General features: G+C 34.7%; 1 protein-coding gene across 14 annotated transcripts in view; it reads right to left on the reverse strand.

Annotated features, from left to right (window-relative positions):
• JMJD1C (jumonji domain containing 1C) overlaps nt 1-25526 on the reverse strand; it is a 336090-nt gene that overhangs the window by 179272 nt on the left and 131292 nt on the right. For all 14 annotated transcript variants that reach the window (XM_071215817.1, XM_071215823.1, XM_071215821.1 and 11 more), the window contains one exon: nt 10834-10998. Coding sequence is in view for 4 of the 14 variants with exons in the window: in XM_058298902.2 (XP_058154885.1) it covers nt 10834-10998 (165 nt within the window). In the remaining 10 variants the exon portion in view is untranslated. The remainder of the gene's footprint in view (nt 1-10833; nt 10999-25526) is intronic.

Below are 25526 nucleotides of genomic sequence, written 5' to 3' on the forward strand. Positions count from 1 at the left end.
AATGGACCAATTCCTAGAAGTGCACACAGATGCTATGAGAAATACAAGAACTTACCAAATCACATTTAAAATGATTGAATCCGCCATCAAAAATCTCCCAACCAATAAAAGTCCAGGACCAAATGGCTTCATAGGTGAATTCCACAAAGCATTTCAAAAAGAATGAACACCAATCCTGTTTAAACTCCTCCAAAAAACTGGAGAGGAAAGAAAATACTCAACATATTTAAGAGGTCAACATCACCCTAATACCAAAGCCAGATAAAAGACACTACAAAGAAAGAAAATTACAGACCAATCTCTCTAATGAACACAGATGTAAAAATTATCAACAAAACACTTGCAAATCTAATCCAACAGCCTATCAAAAGACTTAAAAATCATAACCAAGTGGGATTTATTTCTGGTTTGTAAGGCTAGTTCAACATAAGAAAATCAATCAACATAATATATCATGTTAACAAACTAAAGGAGCAAAAACCACATTATCATCTCAATCAATGCACAGCAAGCATCCAACAAAAAAATCGAGCATCCTTTCTTCTTAAAAACACTCTGATAGGAATAGAAGGAAAATTCCTCAATATGATAAAAGACATATATGAAAAACCCACAGTCAACACTGTACTCAATAGGAAAAGGTTGAAAGCTTTCCCCCTAAGGTAAAGAACAAGACAATGATGCCCACTGTCACTACTTCTATTCTGTACTACAATTTCTAACTAGAGCAATTAGACATGAAAAAAATTAATAAATAAAGGCATCTAAATAGGAAAATTGGAAGTAAAACTTATAACAAAGCTACTTGAGCTAATAAATGAGTTAAGCAAAGTGGCAGAATACAAGATCAACATGCTATTTGACAATCTGAGGAGGAAATCAAGAGAAAAATTCCACTTAAAAGAACAAAAGACATGGGAAACGGACTTTGGCCCAGTGGTTAGGGCGTCCGTCTACCATATGGGAGGTCCGCGGTTCAAACCCCGGGCCTCCTTGACCCGTGTGGAGCTGGCCATGCGCAGTGCTGATGCGCGCAAGGAGTGCCGTGCCACGCAAGGGTGTCCCCCGCGTGGGGGGAGCCCCACGCGCAAGGAGTGCGCCCGTGAGGAAAGCCGCCCAGCGTGAAAAGAAAGAGCAGCCTGCCCAGGAATGGCGCCGCCCACACTTCCCGTGCTGCTGACGACAACAGAAGCGGACAAAGAAACAAGACGCAGCAAATAGACACCAAGAACAGACAACCAGGGGAGGGGGGGAAATTAAAATAAATAAATAAATCTTTAAAAAAAAAAAAAAAAAAAAAGAACAAAAGACAGACTCAAATACCTAGGAATCAATTTAACCTATATGCAGAAAACTACAAAACAATGCTAAAGGAAATCAATGAAGACCGAAACAAAGGAAAAGACATTCTGTGTTCATGGATTGGAAGACTAAATATTGGGAAGATGTCAATCCTAACCAAACTGATTGATAGATTCAATGCAATACCGATCAAAATTCCAACAGCCTACTTTACAGAAATAGAAAAGGCAATTACCAAATTCATTTGGAAGGGAAAGTGCATCCAAATAGTCAGAAGCATTCTAACAAGGAAGAGCAACGTGGGAGGAATTTCACTGCCTAACCTTGAAACAGCATGGTACTGGCATAAAGACAGATACATCAATCAGTGGAATAGAATTTAGAGTCCAGAAATAAACCCTCACCTCTGTGACTAACTGGTTTTTGACAAACCTACCAAATCCATGTTAATGGGACAAAACAGTCTCTTCAACAAATGGTGCTGGGAGAACTGGTTATCCATAACCAAAAGAAGGGAAGAGGACCCCTACCTCACTCCCTATACAAGAATCAATTCAAAATGGATCAAAGACCTAAATATAAAAGCCAGGGCCATAAAACTACTAGAAGAAAATGTAGGGAAACATCTTAAAGACCTTATGGTAGACTGTGATTTCTTGGACCTTACACCCAAAGTACAAGCAACAAAAGGTAAAATAGATAAAAGGAACATGCTCAAAATTAAACACTTTTGCACCTTACAGGACTTTGTCAAAAGGGTGAAAATGCAGCCACCTCAATGGGAGAAAATGTTTGGAAATTACATGTCTGATAAGGGTTTAATATCCATGCCACATAAAGAGATGTTAAAATGTAATACTAAAAAGACAAACCAATTAAAAAATGGGCAAAAGGGGAAGCAGATGTGGCTCAAGTGATTGGGCTTTTGTCTACCACATGGGAGGACCTAGGTTCAATCCCTGGGGTCTCCTGGTGAAGGTGTGCCAGGCACACGTGGGGAGCCAGACCTGTGTGGGGAGCGATGCAGCAAGATGTGATGCAAAAAAAGAGACACAGGGGAGAGTCAAGGCAAAACAGAGCGGAAACCAGGAACTGAGGTAGCGCAAGCAACAGGGAACCTCTCCCCCACATTGGACGTCCCTGGAATTGAATCCTGATGAAGCCTAAAGGAGAAAACCAGAATAGAAGACAAAAAAAGAAACAGACACAGAAGATTACACAGCAAGAGAACATAGCAGACAGTAGGGTGTGGGGGGGAGAGAAGGGCAAAAGATATGAACAAAAATTTGTCCAAAAAGGAAATACAAATGGCAAAAAAACACATGAAAAATTGTTCAACATCACTAATGATTAGGGAAATGCAAATCAAAACTACAAAGTATCATTTCACATTTAATCAGAAGGGTCACTAATAAAAAGATAAGAGTACTAGAAGAATTGGAGAGGACGTGGAGAGATAGGAACACTTATTCACTGTTGGTGGGAATGTAGAATGTTCAGCGACTATGGAGGACTGTTTGGCAGTTCCTAAAGTTGAATACAGATTTGCCACCTGACCCTGAAATACCACTCCTGGGATATAACCAGAAGAACTGAGAGCAGTGACCTGAACAGATTATCTGCACATCGATATTTATACTGGCATTATTCACTACTGCAAAAAGTTGGGAACAACCCAGGTGTCCATCAAATGATGCATGGATAAACAACATGTGGTGTATTCACATGATGGACTATCATGCAGCTTTAAGAAGAAATGAAGTCATAAAGTATATGACAACATGGATGAACCTGGAGGACATTATGTTGAGTGAAGCAAGCCAGACACCAAAGGACAAATAGTATATGTTTGTTCTACTATGAACTAAATATATTGTGTAACATATTTCATGATTCCATTTATATAAAACGTAAATATAAATAATTCTAAAAAGATGAAATTAGAGTAGTGGTTAAATAGGGCTGCTGAAGGCATGCTTAGGTGTGAAGAGTTTTCCTTTCTGGAGTACTGAAATGGTTCTAAAATTTTTGTGGGGATCGATGTCCAACATTGTGATTATGCTACAAAGCCACTGATTATACACTTTGGATAGATTGTATGGCATGTGAATATATCTCAATAAAACTGCTTAAAAAAACAATAACCAGCAGGTATATGCTATTGTATAAAGCATTATGAGACAGGAAATTTGGGTTCCATTTCCACTTCTAAATTTGCCATTAATTAAACTGAATATAAACAAACAAATTAACTAATATGACTACTATACACCTTCCTTTCTTTACTGGAAAAAGATATTAGACTAAATGAAGACAATAACACCATAAAAAGGTTTTCATGAAATGGTTTATGTGTTACATGCTATAGTGAAATTTAATTCATTTTCTTTTTACATAATCTTTGTAAAGAATTCACAGTACATAGTACTATTATGAAAATAGTGAGACCAAAAAAAAAAAACAAAAAACAAGTCCATGCAGATATTAACAGTAAATAGGAGAGTTAGGATTTGAACCAGGCAATGAAACTTAAGAACCTATGTTCTTAATATATTACATTGTCTCCTTAGATGACAATTAAGGTTCTCCTTTTCAATTCCAGGATTCACAGAATCTATAACTAAAAAGGCTCTTAGATCATATCATGCCATGCAAATCTATGAGCAAATATGTAATTTACAGACTTAGAAGTGAACCTTAAATAATCTTCATAATATTTTACTTGGTAATACTTAAACTGTCATATTTTTATGGTAAAGTTATAATTCTTTGTACTATTAAGACAGATATTCTAAAAATTGTATTAACAAAGTATAAAAAGCAGCTGTTAAAATATATTAACAGAATCCTAAAATAAGTCTACTAAAACTAATTCACTTGATGACTGTTTACAAAAACAAAATGCCACAGAGCTTAAGTATTATGCTAAAATTTCCAATTTGCTTGGAAATAAGTTATTTTTACTGAAAAGAGAAGTTATAGACAGGCATAATCATATCATACTAAAAACTTGCTTTCATTTTTATAATACTTTCTAAAAACATAATTTTGACACACCTATAATTAAGATGTTTTAATTTAAATTTTATTTGTCCATGTTTCTCTAAACTAGTCATAATTATTATTTTTAAAGGTGCATAATACCCCAGAACATTATTTTAACAACATTCACATATTGCTGAACATCTAGGTTGTTTCCTTTTTTTTTTCCTTCTTCTTTAGATGAGAGTGCAGTGAACATCTTTCTGCATGTAACACTTTCATTTTTGTATTTTCAGTTCCTAGCACATGAGCTATCATGTGAGGTGCCTGATAAACATTAGCTGAACTGAATACATCTTTTTACTTTTCAAAAACTGTTTTTCAAGTACAGTTTCATAAGAGTAGAAACAATGAATCAAAGTGTATGAACTTAAGTTTCTTAAAACATAACATTTTTACAAACAGTGATGTCATTCTACAGCCCACAAGAAATGAATGTGTGCTAATTCACTACAATTTTTACCAACAATAGATTTTATCATTTACAAATTTTAATACTTTACTATATATAAATTGATCTCTTGAAATTGCTTTATCCTTGCAGAAAAATAACATCCCTGAAAGTGTATTGTTATTACATCCCTTTCATTATGTACACCACAAGGGCTGTAAAACTGATAATTACAACTCTGGAATCATAATTGTCTCTCTATAAAAACTCTTTAATTGGAATCATTTCAAAATTCAGTACTGAATTCACTAGTTGAGTCAAATTTGGGTAGAGCCATAATCTAAATCAAGTTTGGCAATGCAGCAGCCAAGGCTACCCTTTGTCCCAAAGGGCAATCAACTCCACTTGCCTTTGACAGGTTTCTTTATTTCATAATAGACTGAAATAAAAAGTACTCTCATTAGACAAATAATCTATAAGAAATAAATTGATAAAGCTTTATGTACTCATGAACTGATCACAATTCCTTATCAAACCTAAATTATCTATCTATTAAAGAAAACCTATACTGGGAAGAAATCTGAACTTCCTCAAACTCTCTCCAGAATTTCAGGTAAATAAGTTCTCATAAGCATATTTAGGGCACTATGAAGATGTCTGGTCTTCTCTTCCCCTTTAAAATAGCTCACTGCAGGTAAATTTTACATTTCCTCCTTATGATAACTTAAGTGATTACACTTTTATTTCATTAGAATAATGGCTTTATTACAAGTAATTTTTATTATTCTTGTTTTTTACTATATGGCCATGTTTAAAATTGGTAACCACAACTGAATGATTTTTTCCTGTTCTTTGGATCACAGTATATTAGGCAAGAAACTTGCTAAGGCTTAAAAGGGTTCTTAGCCAACTAAAGAAGGGTTGGAGTTACGTCATTACTTTATCCATTTACACACTATCTAGTATGGGTAAGGCACTTTGCTAGGAAAGATAGAAAGACGGCTAAGGCATGATTCCTGTCCTCAAAGAACTTACAATCTGGTAGGGGAAGACAGAGAAGCAAACAAATAGGTATAATACAAAGTAGAAAGTGCTGTTGTTAAAACAGATGTACAAAAACAAAGTTCTACAGGAACACAGAGGATGGTGAGATTAATTCTGGTTGGGGTGATCTGGAAGACTGAGCCAGCAGAAAAGTAGTAGAAAATTCTGCCCATAAGAACATGCAGCAGTGTTACAGCCCAGCTGGGTTAGGGTCGAAACCCCACTCCCCACAGAAGATTTTCCTAAAGGAGATGGAGCCAGGGCCCTAACCCAGTTAGGTAGGTGATTCGTTGATTTCAACTATGTATGCCAACATTCTCTTTCCCTGGTGCAGATAAATGTGCTTTCACAAGTATTTTATTTTATTTTAAAAATAAGTAGAATTTAACAATATATTTAGTATCTTACAAGAAAATGTAAGTTACCTTGGCTCCACCATCAAAATGGCCTCAGGTGGTACCCTGATCACATAGAACCAACTTAAAAAACCTATAACATATCTGCATTTTAAGTATGTGGTACTTCAATAAATGTTTTGCTATGGATATCCTAGGAAGAAAGATGGAGAGACTTTTAGAGAAGTAATATGGGTATTATTATACTATCCTATATATTCTTGAATTTTTAATCATTTAAAAATATTTAAGATAAACTTTCGAGTAGGTTAATGATACGACAGAATATATATTTTTTGACCTGTCATGATGTCAAAAATCAGCAGGTACACTGCTTGTTCTCACTGATTTCTCAGGACAGGTAGATGAAGAAACAATATCTAATATTTAACAGGTACCACACGAGGGATGAAACAACTGGAATGAGGTTAATAAATACAAACATATTTAAGTACATAAAAACATAAAGCAAGTATTATATGCACAGAATTAGAAACATTAAATTTGTAGAGAAGTAAAAAGGCAAAATATTAAACTTTGTTTCCTTCTAATACCACCTAATATATGCCTATAATTTCTCACAATTTTAGAAATAGTATTTTATTCTGCTATAGCAATTATAAAATTCATAATGGCTGCTTGAAGACAACCTTAAAGAAGCCTCATTTTAATGAACAGATAGGGAAAACACAATCTTAGTAACATATAAAATGCAAAGTGCTTATGAAATTTAAAATGATTATTTTGTAATTATTGCAAGCATTCTAATTTCACTTGTTTGTTTTATTAACTTTTACAACCTCCTGAAAGAAAGGAAGAAATGTAACAGAAAGAAACAAAGAAAGGAAAGAGAGGAGGAAAAGAAGAAAGATGCATTCTGTCTGAATTAATGAAGATATTCCATTACATAGACTTTCATTAAAGAAAAACATACAATTCAAAAAAGACCTGCTATCAAACAATTAGCTAAGTAACCTAACAAATATGACAAAAGGGTTATGTTTTTTGTAATAATATAAGAAAAGCTCATGACAAATATAAGAAAAATCCTAATAAGTAATTTTAAAAAGTAAATGATTTACAAAAAAAATAAGTAGCTAATAAATGAGAAAAATTCATCTTATTAAAGAAAAACAAATTAATGAATTGTATTTCTAAATATCAAATTAGCAGAGATAAAAGTGATAACATTCAATGCTGCATCTCCTTAAATCTTAAAAATCTTTTTTTTTTGTTGTCAGTTTTCGTTTTAAAACAAAATGTTCTAAAAATAAAGTAATCAAAGCTTGGAATAGTGTGGTGTAAGGAAAACATTCATTTTCTAAGCTGGGGGCAAGAAAGTCCATACAATTTTAAAGCAAGTGTAGAGAACATCAAAAGATTTTTGGATTTTTGTTGTTGTTTTCGAGTTCATAATGTTTGACCAACCAAACTAATATTATAAAACTAAATTTAAAAAATTATCAGAGATGCAAAGATTTGCATATAATATTTATCACAGTCTTATTTATAAAACAATTGGAAACAACTCAAATGCCAAACATTAGGGAAATGGGTCATTGTAGGATCAAATATTATGCACCCATTAAAAATTACGCTAAAATTACTCACCTCTGAGGAGAAATGTATTGGATAAAACATTACATAAAAAGAGCAGGATCTAATTTTTATTCAGTCTTAGCTAAAACTAACTTAGAAAGCATGGAAATGTATTTTATAAGGAAATATGTCAAAGAATTAAATTGGCTACCTCATGGTGGTAGGGCTAAAATGATGACAATTTTCTCCTTATACCATTCAGTATTTTCCAGTATTTTCATAATGTGTACTTTTTTAAATGAGAAAAAAATTGAATTTAAAAAAGAAGACTGGTAATTAAGTGGTTTTAACTGTGAGGTTAAAAGGTTTTCAACAAAAACTGGCTTCTGAAATTATGATGAAAATTATCAGTGACTAGTATTTAACAGAAATTTTCTTAAGTCATTACTTTTTAATACTCAGAATTCACCTAGATTTTAATTATCTCTAAGACAGAGCAAAGATTTTATAAAGTTCTGTTTATATTTTAGCTTTGATTCTGAGGCATAATTACTGGTATTATAGATTTAACTATAACCTGATTTTAAGATTTGCTTTTAAAAATTCAGATATATGTCATATTTACTCACAGGTTTTAACCAATTTTCAGATTAAGGTCTTCAAGGTCAAAAAGCATTCTATTTATGGTTTAAAAAGTTGGTCACTAATAATTCAGTATGCTCATTCAACAAAGACTTTTTAAAAAACTGTATCATAGGGAAGCGTATGTGGCTCAAGGGCCCAGGCTCCAGACTATCATATAGGAGAACCAGTGTTCAATGCCTAGGGCCTCCTGGTGAAAGCAAGCTGGCCTGAGTGGCGAGCTGCCCACACAGAGAGCTGACCTGCACAGAGAGCTGGCCCAGGCAGAGTGCTGCCCCATGCAAGGGTACTGCCCCATGCAGGAGTGCTGGCCCACGCAGGAGTGCTGGCCCACACAGAGTGCTGGCCCACGCAGAGAACAGGCATAGCAAGATGATGCAACAACAACAACAACAACAAAAAACACATAGGAGAGACAACAGAGATGCAGCAGACCAGGGAGCTGAGGTGGTGCAAGAGAATCAGTGCATCTCTCCCATCTAGAAGGTTCCATGATTGGTTCTAATGAGAATACAAGCAGACACAGAATACACACAGTGAATCTACACAGAGAGCAGACAACAGGGGAGTGAGAGGGTGTGGCGGTGTGGGGGTAGAGAGAAGAAAAAAATCTTTTAAAAAAACTTATGGATAAAATTATCTTCTTTATTTTGCTAGAGTAGAAAATGTATTCTATCAAAACTATAGCTCATAGAGAAACGGATGTGACTCAATCAATTGGGCTCCTGTCTACCATTTAGGAGGTCCAGGGTTTGACGCCCAGGGCCTCCTGGTAAGGGCAAACTGGCCTATGTGGAGTGCTGGCCCACACAGGAATGCTGCCCTGTACAGGTGCTGGCTGATGCTGAGAGCTGGCGCAGGAAGGTGATGCAACAAGAGACAAAGAGGAGAAAAAGTAAGAAGATGTAGCAGAACAGGGAGTTGAGGTGGCACAAGAGATTAATTGCCTCTTTCCCACTCTGGAAGGTCCCAAGATCAGTTCTCGGGGCCGCCTAATGAGAATATAAGCAGACAGAGAAGAACACACAGCGAAAGCACACAGAGAGCAGACAATGGGGTGAATGGGGGAAATGGGAGGAACAGGGGAATGGGGGGGGAGAAATAAATAAATCTTTAAAAAATAATAATAGAAAAAAGTTAAAAAAAAACTATAGCTCACAGATGTCATCTTTCCTTTTTGATATTATGTTTTCATTTTTAAATGACACTTATTCAATTCATTTCATCCCTGCCTCTGTGTCTTTTATTTTTAATCACATATCTCCTCGGACTTAAAAAAAGGAATGGTCAAAGAAATAGATATATTAAATTGCTCTTCTACATATCCAATATGTAGCCTTTATACAGGAAGAAAAGTTAAAGGTTATCAACTAAACAGAAAAATACATTACAATTAATCAGCAAGTGAAAACTACCCTTGTAAGAAGCTAATTTAAAACCTGAAAGTACCTACCCTGACACACTGGATATACCGAACAATGAGATGATGAATGTTTCAATGGCTTGTAAAGTATTTTCTAGATATTAATGTAAAAAATTATTTCATTCAAACTTACACTGTATACCTATTATATGCTAGATACTAACAGAAAACAGTGGCTTAAAGCAAATGTAGATCTTTTCCTAACAGAATTTTAAATCTTGTTCATTAAGTATTTCCTTTTATAAAACTCTACTTCACTGGAATCTATGATATTTTCTTAAATGGACACTTTTCTGATAATGACTTTTACCAAATAATTCCACATTGAACAACTATCACCCAAAATGATGCACTGAATTTTGACTAAATTTAAAACATGAAAAATTATGTGTTATTGAATACTTTATAAAATGCATCTTCTGTCTTCCATCTACAAAGTCTATGATTCTGCAAAGATGTTTCGAGTTGAATACAAACCAGTCAACTATATTGCATCAGTCTTTACCACAATTTATATGGTGTTCACCTAATATACAAAATAAGCTATTTGTGAACTAGGTATGCTCAAAAGTAGTAAAAGAAACATAAAGGCTTATAAACAACAAAATAATAATTGGGCGGGTTGGGGAAAAATACACCAAATGTAAGATATGGACTATATCAACCAGTAAATCTTTGATTTTGCTTTTTCATAATTTGTTACAAATGATTCACAACAATGCAAGGTATTTTTGTTGGGGTGATGTATGGGAGCCCTGTATGATGTTATGAATGTTTGTTTTATAAATTCACAACTTTTACTACATACGTATTGTTCATGTATGTTTGTGTATGAATATATTTTAATAAATTGTTTTTAAAATGAAAAAATAAAAGAAACAAAGTCATTTAACAAAATGAAAGCAATTATTTTTAATTTCCTGCAAACTACATCAGAGCTTCTTCTGGATTATTAATCTATAATCATCAAGATAAATCTAAACTGTTATATTCAATTCATGTCCTTTTAAAACAAACAACCTAAAAACGCTTAATGAAACAAGAACAGATCTTACCAATGCAGGCCACTGAATTTCTTTGCTCTTAGATCCCTGAGTATGGCTAGGGTCTTTTCTTTTAGCCCAGATTAAGTGGTATTCCACCAAGAAAGTTGAAAAATCTTCATAAACTTTAATCCACTCTCGTTTATCCCACTCAAGATCATCAAATTCCACATATACCTACAGAAAAGAAAACATAAAATTCAATAAGTAATATGCAGCAGTGATGCTTCAAAACACCATTAAGTTGAATTGGAAATTCATGATTCAAATTAATATTTCTTTTTAAATCATTATTAGCTCTTTGGCTAGATTATATCTTCTACTTACTCTGACAAGAAGATAAACCTTAAGTTTATTATTATTATTTTTAAAAAGGGTATTTACAGAGTATTGACCAGTACAGTTTGCCCCATATCTTTTAAATAAACACTGAAGACAGCAATCATTTTCTGTGTCCCTGTCATGCTATTTACTTGTCTTTGTAGTGTGAAAACAGTCCTCAACTATATATAGGTAAATGAAAGTGCATGGCTGTGATCTAACAAAACTTTATTTTCAAAAACAGGAGTAGGACTCAAGGCAGTGGTTTAATGGTTCTTGTAACACTAGAAATGACACAGTCCAGCAGGAATATAATGTAAGCTACACCTTGAATTTTAAATTTTCGAGTAAAGTAAAAAAAACAAAACAAAACAGTAAAAAGAAATGAATTAACTTTAATAATTTATTTAATCAAATACAGCTATATTATTTCAACATGAAATTAACATAAACCACAAATGAAATATTTTACATTCTTTTTTTATGTTAAATCTTTGAAATCTAGTGTATACTTTATATATACAGCATATCTTGATTCATATGCTATGTTTTCACTGGAAGTACTTGATCTGTGTCCAGATTTCATAAAATTTATAGTAAAAAATAGCACATACTTTTTCACATTTTCAAGTTGTTTCAAACATATTTAAAATTTTTAAGATAACTAAATCAAGTATGGGTTTTAAACTTTAAGTTAAAAATGCATTTCCTCAGATGCATGAGCCATATTGCAAGTACTCAGTTATATCCCACAGCGGCTAATGGCTCCTATATTTGATAGTATAGTTCTAACACATTATGAGAATCTGATATCTAAAAGAAATATTGTTTAACTTCAACAGACTGTATGTACTTCATGCAAAACAAATGTGGATACATATACTTGTAAAAGTGTGATTTCTAGGTAATGGGAACCTTATTTGTTCCTTAGTTGAGGTTATGTATACGTTTTAATGAGCACTAGCCTTCTAAGTACCACATAAGGAGAGAAAGAGACGACTACATATTCAAAGATTCAAAAAAGCTAGTTTGTGACCATTAGTCTTATGGATAAAGTCAAATCCTTATTATATATGAGAAATGATTTGAAAGTGGTTTTTTATTCTTCCAAGAAAGAAATCACAGAATCAAAAAATGAAGAACTGAAACATACGAGACTTTGCAGATAATCTATTACACCTTTATTTGAAAGATAAAAATAAACTGACAAAGCTTAACTAACTTGCTCTAGAGTTACATAACTATGTAGAGGCATTATGCAGACAAGAGTGCAAATTTCTTTTTTTTTTAAATTATTTATTTATTTTTTTAAATTACATTATGAAAAATATGAGGTCCCATTCAACCCCACCGCCCCCGTCCCCCACTCCCCCCACAGCAACACTCTCTCCCATCATCATGACACATCCATTGCACCTGGTAAGTTCATCTCTGAGCATCACTGCACCCCATAGTCAATGGTCCACATCATAGCCCAGACTCTCTCACGTTCCATCCAGTGGGCCCTGGGGGGATCTATAATGTCCCGTAATTGTCCGTGAAGCACTATCCAGGACAACTCCACGTCCCAAAAACGCCTCCACATCTCATCTCTTCCTCCCGTTCCCCACACCCAGCAGCCACCATGGCTACCGTTCCCACACCAATGCCACATTTTCTCTGTGGACATTGGATTGGTTGTGTCCATTGCACATCTATGTCAAGTGAGGGCTTAGATTCCATATGGGTACTGGATGCAAGAGTGCAAATTTCTTGACTACAAGATGTAAAAGCACTTTCCTTTCAAAGTACTTCTCAAATTATACCAGAAAGGGTTACTAACAGTAAAAAATACAAGAAGCCTGCAAAACTTATTATAATTTATACAGAATGCCATTCCATGATCATGCCAGATAAAGGAGACAGAGGTATTCTTGAAGATGAGGAAAGTAAAATAGTAAATATAAGAAAAAGTACTAATTGGAGTAAACAAGTCAATTTTGCATACAAACCTCTCTTATACAAAAGGAATAAAAAGTATACACAACAGTAATGAGTTCTTAAAAATTAAAAATGATGGGGAACTTTAAGAAAACGAGGAGACAAAGAAATCAAAATCTAAATAAATAAATAAATAGCAAGGCCAGGATTTAACCCATGTACTCTAACTTCAGAGCCCCTAATTTGAAAAAAGTGAGTTAGACTTCTTTTTTAAAGCTTCCCAGAGATACACAGAATCAGAGATTCTAACAAAAGCTAAATTGCATCTCAAGAAAGCTATATATAAACCAGGATATCTTTTTTTTTTTTTACTCCAAAGGCATTTAACTGAGAATGAAATTAAAAACCTCTCCACTGAGCCAGACTACTTTTTCCCTTAAATAAGTTTCACAGAAAGTCAAATTATACTCAGTAGACTGCTTAATATGAATGATATCAGAATTAAGGGAGGTGGCTATATTATTTATTTTTTAAAGATTTATTTTTATTTATCCGCCCCCCCCCCCCCGTCCCCAGGTATCTGCTCTCTGTGCCCATTCGCTGCATGTTCTTCTGTGTCCACTTGTATTCTTGTCAGCGGCCCTGGGACTGTGTTTCTCTTCGTTGCGTCATCTTGTTGCGTCAGCTCTCCGTGTGTGCGGTGCTACTCCTGGGAAGTCTGGACTTTCTTTCAAGCGGGGCGGCTCTCCTTATGAGGTGCACCTCTTCCACGTGGGGCTCCCCTACATGGGGGACATCCCTGCATGACATGGCACTCCTTGAGTGCATCAGCACTGTGCATGGGCCAGCTCACCATGCAGGTCAGAAGGCCCTGGGTTTGAATCATGGACCTCCCATGTGGTAGGCGGACACTCCATCTGTTGAGCCAAGTCTGCTTCCGCTATATGATTCAAATGCGTGATACGATGTTATCAAAGGTAAGTAGAAACATGGAAGGCACTTTTTTGTTGGATACTCTATCTTTTAGTTCTAAGCTTTCATTTAATTTGAACTCCCCTTCCTTATTTATATTTATTTAGTTTTATTAACAACCTTTTGATTAAAGTTAAGTCTATTTGGTCTAGGGACCTTCCATTAAGATGACTTTACATATCTGTTCCAATCCATTTAGTACCAGTAGTTTACATCTCAGATGGCACTTTAAAAGTTCCTATTTCCCAGTCATTGAGGGCCAACTGAATATTAATATTTCCCCAAATGACACATCATCTCCTTACATGTAAAAACAATTTATGGACTAATGAAATGCAAAGAACATAAACAATCCAGGTAAATGCAATAAACAAACAGATTAATAATGAATCTTTATCAAGCAGAGCTTAAAAACATAAAAAGCCATAAGAAGATGTGTATGAAAAGTATTAGTAGAATGAACAGCTAATGATGGGTGGAACCTAACTGAACAGAGCAGTACTCTGAAGACAGGAAGCGATCTAGATGAAGGGGAAAAAGGGAATCCTAGATAAAAATATTTTACTTCTAGAAGCTAAGTTTGAGGAATGGGATAGGGGTTCTAACAGCAGCAGAAAGTACCATGGAGCAAAACGTAAGGATGGTGGACAAAAAATGTAAGTTTAAGAAATCAAGTGGAGAAGGGAGAAGATTGAAAGAAGATCTCAGTCTACTAACCCATATGAGAGCTGGAATACATTATAGCTGAGCAGATCTGGATCCATGGAAGGTCTCAAAATGAAAGATGAAAAGCTGGACCACAGTGTGGAAGTAGATGAATAAGAAAAATTTTATATTTTTTACTAATGAATAAAGAAAAAGATATGATCAAAGAAATATAGTAAGATGAGTTGCAGAGTCAACAGAGATATAATTTATTTAGGGAAATTGAAGGACCAATGGAAAAATACAACACAATAAGGAAGGAAAATTTTGGCCATCAGATAAAGAAGAGGGCTTCAGTGGAAATGAACTCTCATTATCAAAATAAAAAGACTAATTTTGCCTAAAATATAACTGAAAAATGTTATGTAATAAAAAAACATAGAATCTTATGTAATACAGTGAAACAGCATATGTTTAAATCATCAGAATATCTGGGGTGGAATTTCAACTCAATCATTTCTTTTTCGTTTGGACTTGTCACCTAGAAAATGATTAAATACAGTTTAAAATACCATTTCACAAACGTATATTAAGATGAAATCATAAATGCAGAGCTCTTCGCAACCCTTATCTCTGGATGCCTAAATCCATCAATCCATATTATCCACTTCATAATAAAACTTTTAGACCTCTAGAATACTTGAAATCCTTTTAACTATGCCAGTACTTTAATTTTTAAAACCTGAAATGTAGTTCTCTAATTGCTCAATCTGTTAAATCATATTCCTCTTTTTCTCTCACTCTTTTTATATTCAGTTGGCCTTTACATGAAGGCCACTGGAACTCTGTGAGCACAGGAGGCAGCAGCAGCTGAATTCTAGAGCACTGTTTGTTCTGGTTCTAGGCAAGCTCAGTTTGAGTACAAATACACAATTATATTGTGTCAATTCTGGAAAAATATATACATTTTTTAATAGAACATCATAAACACGGTTGGTCTATGATGTATGAGGCCTATACTTTTGTGCAAATCCTCCAGTCTTTTCTTCCACAGCACCTTGAAAAGTGAACCATGCACCGCCAAACCTATGAGATTATTGTGACCCAGACAGAAGTACACCTCATCTGTTTCTAGGGTAGTGAAGCCTACATTTAAAACAAAACAAACAAACAAACAAACAAAAACTACTTTAATACAATAAAACTCACTTTTCTTTTGGTCTAGAAGTCATCTAAGAGCTTTGACAAACATGTATTTGTGTAACCACCACCACAATCAAAATAAGAACAGTTTCCATTACTCCTAAAAATTCCCTTCTGCTCTCCCTTTGTAGATTAACCTCCCTGAACACTAAAGCCTGTGAACCACGGATATCTTCTCCAACCATATAGTGCTTTTTTCAGAAAGTCATATAAATGGAAGCATACAGTGTACAGTATTTTAAGTCTGTCTCTTATACTTAGAAAAATATATATGAGATCCATTCACGTTGCATATATCAGTTTTTCATTTCTTTTTATTTCTCGGCACTATTCCATTGTATGGATGCTTTTAGGGGGATTTTCATGTTGTCTGTAAACGAAGGCAATTTTATTTAGTTCTTTCCGATCTGTACGCCTTTTATTTCTTTTTTTTGTCTCTGAACTGTATATGATTCCAGTATAATGCTGAATAGAAATAGTGAGAGTCCTTGCCTTGTTCCTGGTCTTAGGTAGAAAGCTTTCAGTTTTTCACCCTTGACTATGTTACTTGTAGATTATTCCATATGTGCATCTTTACTAGGCTAAGGAAATGTCCTTCTATATTCATAGTTCGATGAGGTGTTTTTTTTTTCCTCCCATGAATGGATATGAACTTTCACAAATACTTTTCCTGCCTCTATTGCTGTGACCATATACTAAAAAACCAAGTTTCCAAGATAAAATTGGTTGTGATATAATTATTTTATATATTACCAGTTTCTATTTGCTTATTATATTGTGGAATATCATGCATCTATGCTTATCAGAAATACTGGACATTAGTTGTTCTTTTCCATAATGTCTCTGCCTCATTTTAGTGTAAAGGTAGAACTAGCCTTATAAAACGAGTTAGGAAGTGATCCATCTTCTTTTTTCTGGAAAATACTGTGTAGAAATGGTATTATTTCTTTCCTAAATATTTGGTAAATTCATTTGAAATCATATAGGCTTGTAGTTTAATTTGTTAGAAGGTATTTAACTACAAATTCAATTTCTTCAATAGATATAAAAGACTATTAAGCTTATTTCTTCTTTTCAATTAGAGAAGTTTATAGAAAGATCATGCACAGAAAATACGGTGCTCCCATATACCTACCCACATTTTTAACATTTTGCATTAGTGTGGTGCCTTCGTTACAACTGATGAGAGAATATTATTATAATTGTACTTTAACTGTAGTCCACAGTTCACATCAGGGTTCACATCTGCATTGTACAATCCTATGTTCAGTTGTTTTCTTATTTAAATTTATTCTGTCAGCATATATACCTCTTAAAATTTCCCATTTAAACCACATTCAGGTATATAATTCAGTGCTGTTAATTTGATCTATCTCGAGTAAGCCTGATAGTTTGTATTTTTCAAAGCATTGGCCCATATCATTTAAGATGTTCCATTTTTAAGAATAGAATTGTTACTCTCCTTTTAATTTAAAGACAGTAGTGCTTTTTTTCTCTTTCATTCCTGATACTGGTTAATTTGCATTTTCTCTTTTTATTCTTGGTTAGTTTGGCTAGAGATTTATCAATTTTATTGTACTTTTCAAAGAAACATTTAGTTTAATTTTGTCCACTGTTTGCTTTCAATTTCATTCATTTACACTCTATTTTTCATTTCTACTTTATTTTCTTCCTTCTGCTTTAATGAAGGATTTGCTCTTCTTTTCTAGTTTCTTCAAATGGATGTTAAGATATGTGACCTTTCTTCTTTTCTAATATAAATATTTAAGGTAATTTTTCCTCTTAAGAACTATATTAGTTTACTGCCACAAATATTAATATGTTACATTTAAATTCTCAAAGAGTTCAAAATATTTTTTGATACCCTCAGGATTTCCTCCTGGACATGGGTTATTTATAAGATTTTGTTGAATTCTTAAATATTTTAGGAGTTTCCAGATATCTTTATATTACTGATATACAATGATATTGGATTAAATTCCATTATGGTAAGAAAACATTCTTGATATGATTTCATATCCTTTAAATTTGCAAAGGTTTGTATTAAGGCCGGGGTATTACTTACTGTGGTGAATTTTCCATGAGTACTTAGAATATACTTGAAAAGAATGTGTATTCAGCAGTTGTTATGCCAACTAAATCAATTTACTTAAGTGTATTCGGTTCTTCTATATCTTTGCCCATACTCTATCTACTTGTTATATTTATTCCTAAAGAGGAAGATAATTATACTTCAAGTATAACTGTGATTTTTTTTTTTATAATAACATTTTTTTAAAGATTTTATTTTTTCTTCCCCCCGCCCCCCAGTTGTCTGCTCTCTGCGTCCATTCACAGTATTTCTTCTGTGACTGCTTCTATCCTTATCAGGGGCACCAGGAATCTGTGTTTCTTTTTGTTGCGTTATATTGTTGTGTTGTCAGCTCTCCATGTGTGTGGTGCCATTCTTGGGCTGTCTACACTTTCTTTTGCGCTGGGCGGCTCTCCTTAGGGGGCACACTCCTTGCACATGGGGCTCCCCTATGCGGGGGACACCCGTGTGGCACAGCACTTTTTGCGTGCATCAGCACTGCGCATGGGCCAGCTCCACAAGGGTCAAGGAGGCCCGGGGTTTGAACCACAGACCTCCCATGTGGTAGGTGGATGCCCTATCCATTGGGCCAAGTCCGCTTCCCTATAACTGTGATTTGTCCTTCTATTCTTTCAGTTCTAACAATTTTTGCTTCATATATTTTGAAGATCTAGTGTTTGGAGTATATGTAATTGTGATTGTGACTTCTCAGTGACCTTTTTATTTGGTAATCTTCCTATTTAGTCTTGCCAATCTTTCTTGTTCTGAAATCTTTGTCTTGCCCTGTAGCAGTTTGAAATAGTTTATGAATTCCAAAAACAGATATTGGATTATGTTTGTAAACTGGTCTATTCCTCTGAGCATATCAGATTGTATTAGATTCAGAGGTTTCACTTTTACTTGATTAAAATATGATTAAGGTCTTGATTGGGCCATGTCACATCAAGGGGGCAGGAACTCACAAAGAAAGCTACACAGCAGAGGACAGAGTTGGAATTTTTGATGCTGGAGGTTATTTGGGAAAAAAATCGACACCTAAATAAAACTGAAATCATTTGGTGAATTATTTAAATGGCTAATAATAAAAACCTTAAAGAAAATAATTTTATGTAAATTAGATAATAATCGAAGACAACTAGGCTCTTTGTACTTGAATTTCACTTGACACAAAAAATAAACATAACTGTAATTCAAAGGTCACTTTGAAAGTTTAAACTTTTTTTAAACACTGGGTCAAAACTAACAGGCATTTATATTAAGCAGCCCAAGCTTAAACAGAAGTTGTATGTCAAGCAGTAATCACCAGTAATTCTAAATGATATTATTTTAAAGAAATTGGTTGATCTTAAAATATATATATTGTACATTAAGAATCAGACCTGAGAATCATTTTGTCTTAGTCTAAAGTATAAATAGACTGAAACAATTTAAGGGTTTCTGGAGTAATGATTTTGAACTTTGGTTAAGAATAAAAAGTACATGTCCATAGTAGATACAGAGTAGGTTTACAGGAGGAACTGTTACTTCTTGAGTTATAAAAACCAATACCATTTAATGACTCCAGTCATCCCAAATAGTTAGAGAACCCAAGGGAACAGGCTAGATCCAAACAATATGGATACTATAAACTGGGATATACATCACAGCAATCTGATTTCAGGAATTCATATAGAGCAGGGGTTCTTAACCAGGGGTCTGTGAGCTTGAATTGAAATTTTTAAAACAACATCATTCTTGTGGGGATGTGTTGGTGCAGGTGTGATATATTTATTATACACAGCACAGAAAGGGGTCCATGGCTTTCACCTGACTGGCGTAGAGGTCCTGGAACAAAAAAGGTTAAGATCCCCTGAGAGAGAGTATCTCTTCATTTATCCAGAGGTCACTTACTTAGACTTTTTAACTATCAGCTACATGGCCAAAGCTTCAGTAGCAAGCAAAAAACAGGTCTTCGAATAGCCCTAAATAATGATTGTTCGAGAGTTCAAATACTAAGGTAGAATACTTGCACCCCCAAAAACACCTGGGAAGAGAAAAGCCTTTGAAAGGCACTAAGCTGTAAAACTAGCAACAATCAAAAAATAAAACAAAACAGATTACAAGAGGCAGGCAGAGAGAAGGCAGTAAATTATCTACATAAGAGACTCTTTGGAAGCTTAAGGAGCATTCACTTTGACCTTGGCTTCATTCTCCTTTATACGGAGCAAGGGAAGGAGGTGGGTGATTAGATATAAAAGCTGGGTTTTTGCTCTACTTCTCCCCCTGGCCTTTTTCACAAATGTAAGGAAGGTAATTGTATCTTCCCAAAAACAGCGCTTCCACAGTACTCTTCCTGAAAACTACAGTTTCAACAAGAATCATGTATCTTCAAAGAGGAACCTAACATCCATATTCTCTCTGTCTCCCAAGCTTGGTCAACAAAGACAGGAGAAGGAACGGCCTTTCAAACAAGTTAAAATGGAAACATAGGGAAGCAGATGTGGCTCAAGTGACTGGGCTCCTGCCTACCACATGGGAGGTCCCTGATTCAGTTTCTGGTGCCTCCTAAAGAAGACAGTGAGCTGGAGCTACAGGCAGGTGCAGCACAATTCCCAATTTAAAAACTTATTACAAAGCTACAGTAACCAAACAGTGTGATACTGACACAAGGACAAACACACAGTCCAATGGAACAGAACTGAGAGTTTAGAAATAAACCTTCAAACCTCTGACTGATACTTGTCAAGGTGTCAAGCTCATTCAATGGGGGAAGGAAAGAGTCTTGAAGAACAGGTGCTGGGAAAATTGGATAAAAACATGCAAAAGAAAGTGGACTCCTACCTCACACCACATACAAAAAATAAACTCAAACTGAATAAAAGAGCTAATTACAAGAACTAAAACTATAAAATTCCTAGACAAAAACATAGGAAAAAAATTTCAGGACTTTATATTAGGTAATGGATCCTCAGAGAGAACAATAAAAGAAAAAAATAAGCTGAACCTCACCAAAGTTAAAATTCTGTGTCACAAAGAACATTATCCAGAAAGTGAAAACAACCTGAAAAATGGGAGAAAATATTTGGAAACCATGTATTTGATAAAGGTTTAGCATCCAGAACATATAAAGAACCACTACAACTCAACTAATAAAAAGGCAAACAGTCCAATTCAAAAATGACCAAAGAACTTGAAGAGACATTACTCCAAAGAAAATACACAAGATGAAAAGATGCTCAACATCATCAATCATCAGAGAAATGCAAATCAATAAAAAAACTCACAATGAGATATGACTTCACATCCAGATAGAAGGATGGCTGTTAATTTTTTTTTAAAAAGATAAAAAGTCGTATTGAATACAAACACAAAGCCCTTTTGCAGTAGTGTTGGGAATGTAAAATTGTGCAACCACTGTGGCAAAGTTTGATGGTTCATCAGAAAGTTTAGAATTACCATATGACCTGGCAATTCCACTTTTAGGCATATACTCAAAAGAACTGAAAGCAGAGATTCAGACAAGTATTTGTAAACCAATGTTCATAGCAGGATTATTCACAATAGTAAAAAGGTAAAAACAACCCAAATGTTTTAGTTTACCAGGCAGCTAAAACTAATACCACACAGGAATATAATGGCTTGCAGAGGCTAGAAAGCTTGCTTCCTCCCAGAGTGGTAGCCTTCTGGCTGAGCAGCAGTCCTTGAGTTCCATCACATGACTACGTCTTTTTCTTTCTCTTGTGAGTTCCTGCTGACTTTGATTTCTGAGTTCTCACAGTAGCTTTCTCTCCACAAGGACTCCAGTATAGAATTATACATCCTGATTCAGCTGACCACACCTTAACTAAACATCTTCAAAAGGCCCTACTTACAATGGGTTCACATGCACAAGAATGGGATTAAGATTAAGAACATATTTTCTTAAGGGTACATAACTCAATCTGCCATACAAATTGTTCATAAATGAACCAATGGTTAAACAAAATGTGGTATATACATACTGTAGAATATTATTCAGCAATAAAAAGGAATGAAGTTCTTAAACATGCTATAATATGGATGAATCATTAAGACATGCTAAGTGAAAAAAACTAGACATCAAAGGTCAAATACTGGGAAGCAGATGTAGCTCAAGCAATCGGGCTGCCATCTACCACAGAGGAGATCCAGAGCTCAATACTGAGGGCCTCCTGGTGAAGGCAAGCTGGCTCATAGGTGAGCTGGCCTGTGCAGAGTGCTGCCCCATGCAGGAGTGCTGGCTCATGTAGAGAGCTGGCGCAGCAAGATGACGCCAAAAAAAAGAGACACAAAGGAGAAACAATAAGAGACACAGCAGACCAGGGAGCTGAGGCGGCACAAGAGAATGATCGCCTCTCTCCTACACTGGAAGGTCTGAGGATCGGTTCCCAGAGATGCCTAATGAGAAAACAAGCAGACACAGAAGAATACACAGCAAATGGACAGAGAGAGCAGCCAATGGATGAAGAGGATTGGAAATAAATCTTTGAAAAAAAAGACAAACATTGTATAATCATCAATTATAAGACATAACTACAATATACACATGCATAGAGAGAGATTGTAGGGTATAAGGGGAAGGAGTAGGGAACAGGAAGTTAATGCTTAATTTTTACAGAGTTTCTTTGGGTTGATAAAAATTTTGGTAATAGATAGCAATGATGGTAGGCCAACACTGAACACAATAAACACTACTTAATTGTATACCTGAAAGTGGAAAATGTTATGTTGTACATATGATACCGCAATTAAAATGGGAAAAAGGTATATTATGCAATTTCTGAAAATAATATAAAGCAATGGTAAGTAAAAATACATTATGTTCAACACTATAAAATATTCTAAGTTACAAAGTTAGGACTTCCAAGCTAAAATAAGATTATAAAATCCAGTGTGATAAAAACTGAAATATTAGTTATACTCATTTAATTAGCTATTTGTTTAATTTATTACATTGTTTTAGAACCAAATTTTTACATGGAAAAGTTTTGTACTAAAGATAGTGGAAGTCATGCATAAGTCCTAAAAAAATTAATGTTCATCTGTATTAAAAATGGCTGTGATATCACATTTAATGCAAAACAGAGAAAATTAAGCAATAGCTGCTTATTTCAAAATGACGTTTTAGTGTCACAAGAAGATATATAATCAGTTAATTTATGCAGAGAAAAGAACGGAGTTTGGATGATAACTTGAGAACTTGGACTCAATGTAGCACACAGGCTCCAGTACAGTATACTTTCACTATTGCTGGGCCAATAAAATACTAACATAACACTAATATAGCAACCTTCAAGAATCTAGGGATTGAAATAGATTTTTAAAAAAATCAAGATGGAACCAATTCATAATTTTTAAAAACTTATGCCATGGTAACTATAATAGGGAGAGAAGCAGAATAATAAATAGAAATCTTTGCTCCTGAGTCTAGAAATTATTCTGGGGTACCCCAAAAGTAGAAAAAACTTAAATTCACAAAATATAGTTCCACTAAAGTACTGTCTAATCCTGTTACTAGAGGGTCAAAGGCTAGGGCCCGGGAAATAAGCTAAGGTCTGTTGCATATTTTAATTCTTCTCCATAGGTTATCCAATTTATATATACAGGAAACACACATACATACAAACACACATCTCCATTCACCAAAAATGTGAAACAAAATTTAGCATCTATGATATATCCATGGTTTACAGACTAAACCTAAGATCAAAAGAACTGAAGTCTAAGGAATTCCAAATGATCTCCATAAATACCAAGTATCTGTGGTCTTAATTGTGTAAGAGAACATAGCATATATAGATGACACAACTAAAACGGCTTCACTACATTCCTTGACAATCACCCCTATTAGTTATATATATCCTATATTATACCTATAATATCAGTGAAGTGTATGATTGAAACAGAGACATAATTGGGCCATCTTCCAATGCCTAGAAAAATTATTTTATCTAAAACACTCAACGAGGATATTACACTGTAGTTTTTTGTTTATTAATGACTCACAGAATCTGGTATTATTTTTCTGAAATATAAAAAAAAGTAACCAAAATAGGTGCTCAACTTTAGCATAATTATGTTTAGACAATGGATATTCTGGTCCCAAAATTTTTTTTAAAACCTGTTATTTTTAGTTATAATAACTAATGTAATTAATTAGGAAAAAAAATTAGTAAATACTTAACTGCCACTGATGTCTCAAAATCTATGTAGATGAAAAAAATTTTTTCTAATGTTCTCAGTAACAAAAAGTGCTCCATATGATTGTTGGCTCACAACCTTCTTCTCATCTTCTATTTTCTGTAAACCTGTCTTCCAGACTAGCTCTGTCAATCTAGTCAATTTGCTTTAATCCTATCAGTAAAGTCATGTAATATTTATCCTTCAGTGCCTGGCTTTGCTTCACTTAACATAAGATCCTCAAGATTCAGTCATGTTATCCTGAGTGTTAAGACTATATTCCTTCTTACAGCTGAATAATATTCCATTGTACATATATACCACAATATGTTATGTATTCATTTGTCAAAGGGCATTTGGGTTGACTCCAACTTTTGGCAACAGTGAATAATGCCATCATGAACACTGGTGTGCTTTATCTATTTGTATCATTGTACATATGGGACAACAGATCTGACAGGGATGAAAGGCAAAAAGTCAAAAAAATTTAATATTTTTTACTTTCCCAAATTTTAATTTATTTTTAAAAATTGTTTGTATTTCATATTTTTATTTCATTTTCTTATTAATTGTATTTGCTATTTTATTGGCTTCATTTTTGAAGAAATTTTGTATAACAGAAGGGTTATAACTGTGGCGGGGAAGATCACTGCTGTGGAGTGTCAATGACAAAGGACACATGGGAGAAAGCTCACCTGAGCATACACATAATACATATAAACGTGTTCAAATGTTCATGTGGCATTGTCACGGTGGGTGGAGATTCACACAATAACCGAAGGAATAGCAAATCCCCATCCTGGGAAGCTCAGCTACATTCTCTAATGCATCAGCAAGAATCCGCTGAGTACAAGGGCAATGACTATTGAAGGAGGATGGTCCACTGATGGTCACTGGAGATTGATGACTGTGCATATGAACCTTTACTCTAAAACCTGAAACTTAGCCTACTATTACAGGGTGGGTACATAAGAGTTGCCTCTTGTGAGCCTCCTTGTTGCTCAAATGTGACCTCTCTCTAAACTGAACTCAGCATATAAATATATTACCATCCCCCCAGCATGGGACATGACTCCCAGGGATGAGTCTCCCTGGCACTGAGGGAATACTACCAAGTGTCAACTAGCAATGCACCTGGAAAATGACCTCGACCAAAAGGGGGAAAAGGTAAAGACAAATGAGTTTACATGGCTAAAAGACTTCCATGTGAGTGGGGAGGTCATTCCAGAGTTATGCTTATGCACATCTCGGCAGGATCACTTTGACTACCAAAGTAGACACTACTGCAAATAGCAGGGTATCTGACAGCTCTAGAGACATCTAGACACTATATTCAGGGCAGGTAGTTCAGTTGTTTGGTGCCTTGCCAGTGGGCCTTACATTGGAATTTATAGTC

This window comes from Dasypus novemcinctus, chromosome 6 (assembly GCF_030445035.2).
Source record: "Dasypus novemcinctus isolate mDasNov1 chromosome 6, mDasNov1.1.hap2, whole genome shotgun sequence".
In the NCBI taxonomy this organism is placed as follows: Eukaryota; Metazoa; Chordata; class Mammalia; order Cingulata; family Dasypodidae; genus Dasypus; species Dasypus novemcinctus.